General features: G+C 36.3%; 1 protein-coding gene across 1 annotated transcript in view; it reads left to right on the forward strand.

Annotated features, from left to right (window-relative positions):
* KIAA1107 (KIAA1107 ortholog) overlaps window positions 1-10,194 on the forward strand; it is a 70,107-nt gene that overhangs the window by 24,210 nt on the left and 35,703 nt on the right. The window contains exons 4-5 of the mRNA XM_006758178.2: window positions 7,929-8,009; window positions 9,229-9,325. Coding sequence (XP_006758241.1) covers window positions 7,929-8,009; window positions 9,229-9,325 — 178 coding nt within the window. The remainder of the gene's footprint in view (window positions 1-7,928; window positions 8,010-9,228; window positions 9,326-10,194) is intronic.

Genomic DNA, 10,194 nt, shown 5'->3' on the forward strand with positions numbered 1-10,194 from the left:
GTTTAGTTTCACTTTTGAAGTGGTTGTTTGAGTCAGCAAACTCCGGCGTTAACCTATGCCGCCATCTTGGTTCTCCTATTTAGGACTTTTTTCGCAGCCTAACTTTTGAGTATCATTTCAGCAACTGCCACTGTTAGTGATTTCAATTATGTATCCATGAAATCATGTGTATTCTTTTATTACAGTGTATGTGATTTTTAAGAAAAAACAAGACTAGATACTAATGAAATGGTAATAAAGAGAAATAATGTAGGATGTAAATATCTATCTGTCTGCCTATCTATCATCTATCTGAGCCAAGTCGGCTAGGGCCAGAGTCTTTCTATGTGTGTCAATCCTAGGGATAATTACTGTGGTGTAATTTTGGAAACTTGTTTAGGGACTATGTTTCAGATGTTTTAGAAATCATTTTTTAAAACTATGAATCACCTCTTATTAGAACTGAATTCCATAAAAATGTAAATGGAAAGAAAACACTAATTTGACTCAGACTACAACTTTTTGGTATTCATTAAAAATCATGTGATTCTGTGTAGTGAGATAAAGGTCAAAAGAAGTATCTGATTATATATCAGAAAAATGCAAAGTAAAATCAAAATGTGATATCATTTCACTCTGTCAGAATGGCTATCATTAATAAATCAACAGGCATCAAGTGAAGAAAGGGGGAATGCACTGTTGATGGAAACGCAGACTTGCAGCCACTATGGAATACAGTATGGAGTTTCCTCAAAAAATTAAAAGTAGAACTGCCTTATGACCCAGCAGTTCCACTTCTGGGAGTATATCTGAAGAACCTAAAACACGAATTCAAAAGAATATATGCACCTTTATGTTCATTGCAGTGTTATTTATAATAGCTAAGATATGGAAGCAACTCAAGCGCCTATCAATAGACAAGTGGATGAAAAAGCTGTGGTACATATTTACAATGGAAAATTACTCAGCCATAAAAAAGAGAATGAAATCTTACCATTTGTGACAGCATTGATGACCTACAGGGTAGTATGCTAAGTGAAGTAAGTCCATCAGAGAAAGATAAATACCATATGATTTCACTTATATTGAAATCTAAAGAACAATATAAATAAACAAAACAGAAACAGACTGATGGTTGCCAGAGGGGAGAGGAATTTGGGGGACTGAGTGAAAAAGGTGAAGGGATTAAAACGTAAAAATTGGTAGTCATAAAATAGTCACAGGGATGTAAAATACATCATAGGAAATATAGTCAATAATATTGTAATGACTTATGTATGCTACCAGGTGGGTACTGGAAATATCTAATTACTTTCCTGAAGCTAATATAAAATAATATTGAATGTAAACTGTGATTGAAAAATGAAATTTTAAAAAAATTATGCTGTAAGTAGAAAATGGTAACAATAGCTGCAATCCTACATAATAAAACCCTAATATGCAAATCGACCGAACAGCAGAACGACCGGTCCCTATGACATGCACTGACCACCAGGGGGCAGATGCTCAATGCAGGAGCTGCTCTCTGATGGTCAGTACACTCTCACAGGGGAAGCGCTGCTCAGCCAGAAGCCGGGCTCACATCTGGTGAGTGCAGCGGCGGTGGCAGGAGCCTCTACCACCTCCGTGGCAGCGCTAAGGACCCCTTGGGGGATGTCCACCTGCTGCCTTAGGCGGACATCCCCCAAGGGGTTCCGGACTGCAGGAGGGTGCGGGCCAGGCTGAGGGACCCCTCCCCACCCCAGTGCACGAATGTCATGTAACGGGCCTTTAGTCTAGGTATAAATGTACTGCGTAGTGCTAATTATTGTTAAACATAGTAGAAATATTATTTGTAAATTCTCAAAAGCATATGATTGTGGAACCTTATTCCACAGAGGGGGAAAGTAATTTTATAGAAAGCACATGTCTGATTTTTTCCTAGAAGAAATCTTAGTTCCTGTACAGTTAGTGACAATTTTTACTACCTGCTACCTTTTATTTTATATCTTTGTTTCTGTCTCCAGCAGTAATAGATTCTGTCCTCAGCAGTAATAATATCTTACAGTATAACACCATATATTTTCTAGCCTTCTTTCACATTTACTATGCCCTTTCATTTTTAGAATCAGTCTTTTAGAGAGCAGGTCTAGTCACATATTGCAGATAAATAAAAACAAGATCAGATAAGTTAAACGTGTTCCTGGGGGTCAATGGGTAAATAAGTGCTTATGCTAACTATGCATCTCATGTTTTAATTCAGAGCCTGTTCCATCACAACCACTGAAGAAATTAGAAGTTCCCTGTTGGCATGTGTTTTTGAGCTAGCTAACCAGCCCTCCACTGTTTAAATCAGTGACTTTCAAATTTTATCTCACAGGACCCTAAAGATCCTGGTGGGTATGTTAGGGAGCACAGCTGTGGGATTGGGGTCCGAGGGGAAGGCCTTTGGAAAGGGTGCCTCTTCAAGCAGAGCGGCTCCACCTTTATCTGTTTATATTGTTCAAGGTTACTTCTGAGTTTAGCAATAGGAATAAAGGCAGTCCTTAATCAACCCTCATGAGCCAATAGATTAAACATTCAAAATACACAGACTTTTAAAAATGATGTCTCTTTATTAAGAGACCAGTAGAAAAGAAAGAATTAGTAGCATCAACTGTTGGTCCCTATTCCCTCACCTGTAATTAATTCCCCATCTTTGATTTTGATGGAGGTAATGGGTAAATATTTACCTTTATAATGTGGCTTGACTACTACTGACAGACTGTAATAGCTTACTCAAAGGAAAGCCAAATAGAAGAAACCAAGTTTGTTTCAAGTGTCATCCAAATTGGTGCAGTAATGCCACCAATGACCAGGCTCACTCCTCTTTCGGTATTTCCTCTTAACTTCTGTTGTATATGCAAGGCTCTGCTTCTTACTGGTTCATCTTACCCAGAGCTGCTGTATCAGCAGTGAGGGCTCACTCCCAATTGGCTTTTTCACTTCTCATGCTAGCACATTGGAACTGAGTTCCATTTCTCTTACCTTGAGTAATAAAAGCAAGGTTTTCTAACACTAAAATGAAGGAAGAATGTCTCAAATTACTATCTAAAATATTATTAGTATCATGGTTTAATAAAAGCCATTGGAAAAGTAAAGGGAATTTAGAAATTTTACTTTAAAAAAAATCACATCTTTTAGGGATTTGTATATTATAACAAATTCTGTTTTCATATTAACTTATACTGTAAAGCTGGGTAGATGTTTCCGGGGGTTGTGTGGTACAGTAGAAAGATAATGGGCTCTGGTGTTTTCAGAGGATTATTCTTACGTCCAGTCCAAACTTTGTATATGACTTTGGGACATTGCTTACTTTCCCTGAACTTTCTGAGGTTGTTGAAAAGATGAAATGAAATACCGCAAGGAAACAACCTGGCATAGTGCTTGGTACATAGGATGTAGTGCTCAATAATATTTGTCTTATCTTTTTTTTCCCCTCCTAAATTAGATTGTTCTCATTTTCTAGAGAGAAATGGGTTCAAGTGAGGGTCATTACCGATATCAGGACAGCAGTGCCTGCGTTGCTTGATCAGCAGCCTGTCTTGGAACTGGGCCAGTGTTACATGTCTGCAGGATGTTTTCTGCAACAGATTAGAATGAAATCCTGTCTGTCCTCACAGAAAAGAACCACGGTGTTCTTAATGAGTAGTAACTTAAAGACATAATGCATGTAATATTTTTCAAGTGAGACAGCCTTCAACAAATTGAGGTAGGAATAGTAGAGTCCAACAACCCTACTTCTACCCATGCTCCAGAGTTGGGAGGTAGAAGGGTATACTTGGAAGAAGTTCTCCTGTCCTGGTGGAAGAAGAGAGAGAGAGTTACCAATTCCTATACTGGAAGCTGAAGCACAGCAGTATTTATGTAAAGAAACCTCACATATTTCCATTTTCTATACATAGATGTCCTCCAGTGGCGGCTTGTGGCTTTGAAGCATGAAATTGGATTGTCTCATCTCCCTTAGGAGATTTCTGGGGATTGCTCTGAACCTTCAGTATGATCTTTCGAAATATAAATCAGATCATATTTCTCTTCTGATTAAAATCCTCAGTGCCTGCTCATCACAGTTAGAATTAAATCCAAATCTTTACCATAACCCACAAGACCATGCATGATCTGGTCCCTGGGCTTTCCCCAGACTATCCCAACTAAAGTAGCTACAGCCAAACTTTCCAGTTACTCTCCTTTATATTATCCTGTTGTATTGTCTTCATGATACTTTTCACTATTAAAATTATCTTATTTATATATTTATTTACATATTTATTGCCCATGCCCTCCTTCTATAATGCAAGCTTCTTGTATCCTCAAGGTCTAGAATAGAGCCTATCATTTAATAAATATTGAATGTGAACAGATGAATGAATGAATGGAGTCCATATGTTACTTTAACCCACACACATGGGGACCTGGAACTTTTGGAAGCACAGAGATTTTAGTAGAATAGGAGTATGTTTGCTCTCTGATCTTAGAGTTCTGTCCTCATACATTTTTCTTTGTTCTGACTCTGAGTATATGTAATGTTTCATCTCCTACAAGCTTCTCTTCTGATTATGTTTAAATGGAAATAGGGCTTTAACTCTTCCCATTTAAACTGCGGGCTATTGGAGTAACTTGTTACTCTTTTAGGTCAGTTGATCATGTCTTTCAGACACTTTTAGTAAAAATACAAATGACTTACAACACAATACTGAGAATGTATTAGTAAAACATCTGTCAAGACACCAGGAAAATGGTTTCTTGCTATTTTTATAGCTATCATATATATTGATATATAGATTCATGTCTAGATTTTGCTATTTATGTCAATAAAACTACTTTTGTTTTTATTTAGTCATTATTTTTTGCTTAAATATGTGAAGTCTTAAACCATTCTTTCAACATAAATGGCTAATTCTCATTAACATTGACAAGAATGGCTCTTGATATTTGAGGAAAAGTGTATGGAATAGTATACATTCTAGTAATTATGCTAGTATTTAGATTAATAGGCTATAGATAATATGTCAAAATTATTCTTGTCATATCCATAGTATATAAATGAGAACATTTAGGAATTGGCTTTTTTTCTAAGTATTAAAGATTGGCATTTTGAAACAGTAGAAACCAGTACTTAGCCATAGCAAGGACAAATTTATATTTATAAAATTAATAAAAAAAGATATATATTATAACTCAGTGTGTTCCTCTGAAGGTTTTGAAAGATGCTATAAGTGCCCTAGTAAGCCATTTATTTAAACATTTCATTAAACATTTATTAAGCATATATTATTTAAGGCCATAGAATCAAAGCAAACACCTTTCTAAGTACTGCCCTGTGGGACTCCATTTCTTATCTTCTTGCCTTCTTCCTTTTATTCATTCCTTAAAGTGTAGCAGATATTTAGGTCCTATGCTTAACAAACCATGGGTGTCATATCGGCACTGTCCTCACGCTGATTCCACTGCAGAGCTCCAGTGCGATGTGGGAAATGGGAAATCTTCTCATCCTGGGACAGTGAATCAGCGCTGACATTCTGCTGCCACTAGAGATGCAAGGATAACTAAGATACAAACCCTCCCCTCCCATAACAGTCTAGAAGGAGAAACAAATATATAAATAAAGATATTACAAGTCAGTTTGATAAATGTGATAATGAAAGTATATATAGTATACTTCTTTTTTTTTTAAATATATTTTATTGATTTTCCACAGAGAGGAAGGGAGAGAGATAGAGAGTTAGAAACATCGATGAGAGAGAAACATCGACCAGCCGCCTCCTGCACATCCCCTACTGGGGACGTGCCCGCAACCCAGGTACATACCCTTGACCGGAATCGAACCCGGGACCTTTCAGTCCGCAGGCCGATGCTCTATCCATTGAGCCAAACCGGTTTCGGCATATATCATACTTCTTAAGAGCCCAGACTTTGGAGTCTGTCTGCCTGGATTTAAATTCCAATCCATCACTATCCATTTGACCTGGGGCAAGTTACTTAATTTCATTTTTTTCATCTATAAAATGAGACTAATAATGGTACCTACTGTTGAGTTGTTATGATGATTACATGTGCTAATGGCATTCAAAATGCTTATTAGCTCAGTGACTGGCTCATAGTAAGTGCTCAATATATGTGTTAGTTATAATTGTGTTTAACAGTCAGTGATTTTTTTGCCTTAGGGCACTAAGGAAAAAATCAGAGATAAAGAATCACATGTCTTGTGTCTGAATGAAGTAAATAGGTAGAGGATTTTTTTAAAGTATATTTTTGTTCATTTCAGAAAGGAAAGGAGGAGAGAGTGAGATAGATACATCAATGATGAGAGAGAATCATTGATCACTGCCTCCTGCATATCCCTTACTGGGGATGGAGCTGGCAACCCAGGCATGTGCCCTGACCGGGAATTGAACCCTAACCTGACGCCCAACCACTGTACCATACCAGCTGGGCAACAGGAGAGCATTTTCAGCCAACTGAACAACAGTATGTGCTAAGGCATGGATGTATAAGGAGTTACAAGTAGTTTTGGTATAGGAAATAAGTAGTTCACGTCCACTTTTCTTGGAACAGCTGCTAGAGAGGAAGAACCAGAAGTCAGATGATAATGAATACTATACACCACGCTAAGGAATTTGGACTTTTTTTCTTGTGGACTATGGAGAATTGTTGAAGTGGAAGGACTATATCAGATTTATATTTTAGCAAAGTCACTGTAATGGCAGTGTGGGAAATGGAAAGCAAGGAGATTATTTTAGGCAGGAAACCCATATGAAACTGTTATCAGAGAATGCCTTTCTCTGTTGCTGGTGAGAGTGGGGTTCTTGGGGTGCTGCTGGAATAAGCATTTCCGGAGGCTCCCATGGGAGGATGAGATGTGGTCGAAAGCTTTCATTTGTGTGGAATTACATCCCTCAGTTTCTAAAGTCCCATTTCCCTTAAGCCAGCCCAAGAAGATATGCAACTGGGGATTCAGCAGTGCTAGAAGCAAAGCCAGAGTCTAATTTCCATTCCGTGTTGGAATTGGGTCCAGCACAGCATCAGGCTCGTTCCAGTCCATCAGTCCATTGTGTGGGCAAATGCAGGGGAGTGTACCCCCTGCAACAATAGAGCCAGGAGCCCAGCATACAAGAGCGAGCAAGAGGCAAGAGAGGGCACTCCTTTGTTTAGGAGCTTATGTATCTCAAGTCTTCCTGTGCTTGCAGTGACCACACCTACTCTGCCCAATGACCTGTTCCCAGGTGCGACTGACAAGTACCTTCCCTATGTCACCCAGAATTTACTGGGTATGCCTATAATATTTGCCTTCCCTTTGTTCCTTCCCTGTTAATTAATAACTGATAACTGGGTTTATTAAAACGGTATCAAAAGGATTCTGTCATAGAAATGAGGGGAGAAAATGTGAGGCTAAACCATAATAAATAATAAGTAATCAGTGGTGTGATAATTTATTTGCTAATAACACTTTATAACATATAAAAAGCCATAGCTGCAGTCATACTTCATATTAAATTAATGGCATACCTACATGGATGTTATTTGAAGAATATATTCTTTAGATAAAAGTGAGATTAAAACTTTATTTTGACCTGGCTGGTTTGGCTCAGTGGATAGAGCATTGGCCTAGGGACTGAAAGGTCCCAGGTTCGATTCCGGTCAAGGGCATGTACCTTAGTTGCAGGCACATACCCAGTGGGGAGTGTGCAAGAGGCAGCTGATCGATGTTTCTCTGTCATCGATGTTTCTAACTCTCTATCCCTCTCCCTTCCTCTCTGTAAAAAATCAATAAAATATATTTTAAAAACACACACAACGTATAAAATACAAACAATGTAACAAAAAAAAACTACCTTGGCTAAAAGTTTATGGGAAAATAGAATGTATAATTAATATCAATTAAACCTTAATTATTTCTGGATTTGTGTTTAGTTTTCCTTTCTTTTTTTCAGTATAAACCATGTAGAAATGAATGTTATGATGTATTTTATATATGGAGGAACTTTGGACTTTCCAGGCAAAGCTAATGTTGGGTATGTATTATTTTTTAATTATTTTAAATATAAAAGTATTAATATTTTTTGGCTTCTGCTTTGTTGAGCTATGTTTCAAAGTATCCGTGAAGTAGAAGCTTCACTTTTATTACCTGTTTTGCCATATCTTGTGTGTATTTGGGAATATCTAAAAATAATGTTACTGTTTTTAGAAGAAAAAATGTTCTAGCAACTCACAGTAATAAGATTAAGAAAAGTCTTTATTAGACTTAAATTATGTTAGAAAAACCTTATATTTGTTTTGGAAAATAAATGAGAGGATTTTATAAAACAAGATTGATTGAACCTTTATCAAATTTTGAACAATTATTATATTACTTTGTTTTTTAACTTTAGCATGCCTCTTAAAACAGAAAAAGAAAAACCTTAAAGTTAATTTAAGAATATAGGCATTTTAAAGGCCAACAATGATGTGATTCTTAAGTGCCCTATAGTGAAATGCCATTGAAACTGCTGAAATTCTATTGGAGAGTGAAATGTACCTGGTCATCTGATTTTCTGCGTGTGCTCTCCTTTTATTGCTGTTCTAACATCAAAGTGAAAGCTGCTCTTTTAATAGTAAATACTCATTGGTTCGTTTACTTACAAATGGAATAAATATGATTTGGGGAAAGAAAGTATCATGAGTCACAAAGATTCAGTACTGAAGTTTCCCCCCTGGAAACCTATATGAATTTATCTTGCTCTCCAGGCTTTTTGGTTTCCTAAGTACCTAAAGTATGTATGGGTGCTCAGAAATATTTGCCCAATAAAAGAAGTGACTGAAAGCATTTTGAATAATTGCATGATGTCTCTAATCTTAGGGTCATTTGTAAGCATTTCAATCTGACAAGCATCAATTTGCTACCCCAAAATTTGTATTATACAGATTTGTTGCAAAGACTTTATAACTTTAATAGCCTTCAAAGCAGTTTCCTGGATGTTGAGATATATCTGCGATTCTGAGAGGAATTTGATTGAAATATCTCCAAATTTATTTCTTGCTATTCACTATTCAAATCATGTGACAGTACTTTCAACTTCTGGCCTTTTTGTAATCCATAAAGATTATTATGTGGGGCAGAAAGTTATAATTAAATTAATAATAATAATTTAGGTTTTTCTTTTTTAAAACACACTATATATTAGTAGGAAATTACTATGTATTTGCCTTGGTTTTTAAAATGGAAAATTAATACCATATCTATTTTTATTTTAGTAAAATACTCAATATGGCTGATATGTATGGACTAGAAGGATTAAAAGAAGTAGCAATCTATATTTTAAGAAGAGATTACTGTAATTTCTTTCAGAAGGTAATTATTGAGTTTCAAAAATCTTTACCCAGTACTTGTGCCTTAAAGCAACACATTATTACCTGCTAGATTTTTAACTCTGACAGTAAAGTGTTTACATCTTAAAAATATTAAGTAAACTTAATGGGAACTTTAGTTGACAAATAACTTATGTGCTATACTTAAAACAAAACACAGACATTAAGATCATTTTAAATTAAATAAAATTGAGGTGGGTTTATTGAGAGGATACAGGAGTATCCTATACAATTCAAAGATGGAGAAGTGTACATCTGGGACTCAGGGTTTGGAAATAAGAGAAAGGAAATCAGGAACCCAGGTTCCCTTCTACATTTACCAAGGTACATTTATCACAGTGCTCCCCTGGTTCTTTACCCTGAAATTATACTCCTTTTTTCTACCACTTCTCTTTATAGCATGTACTTGGGGTGGAATATATTTCTCTTCTAAAATACCGACTTCTCAATTTTAGTTTATGTAAACATAAATTTATTGTCTAAAAAAAGATCCAATACTGTGTATTTGTACAGATTCCATTTTGTACATTGTTTTTATTTTTATTTTTTTAAATATTTTTATTGATTTCAGAGAGGAAGGGAAAGGGAGAGAGAGAAAGAAACATCAATGATGAGAGAGAATCATTGATCAGCTGCCTCCTGCACACCCCACAACCCAGGCATGTGCCCTCACCAGGAATTGAACTGTGATCTCCTGGTTTATAGGTCGACACTCAACCACTGAGACACACTGGCCAGGCTGTACATTGTTTTTATATTCTTTTTTTAAAATATATTTTTATTGATTACAATATTACATATGTGTCCTTATCCCCACATTATTCCCCCCCTCCCCCCCCCTGTCCTTTTCAC

Source organism: Myotis davidii, unplaced genomic scaffold (genome assembly GCF_000327345.1).
Source record: "Myotis davidii unplaced genomic scaffold, ASM32734v1 scaffold674, whole genome shotgun sequence".
In the NCBI taxonomy this organism is placed as follows: domain Eukaryota; kingdom Metazoa; phylum Chordata; class Mammalia; order Chiroptera; family Vespertilionidae; genus Myotis; species Myotis davidii.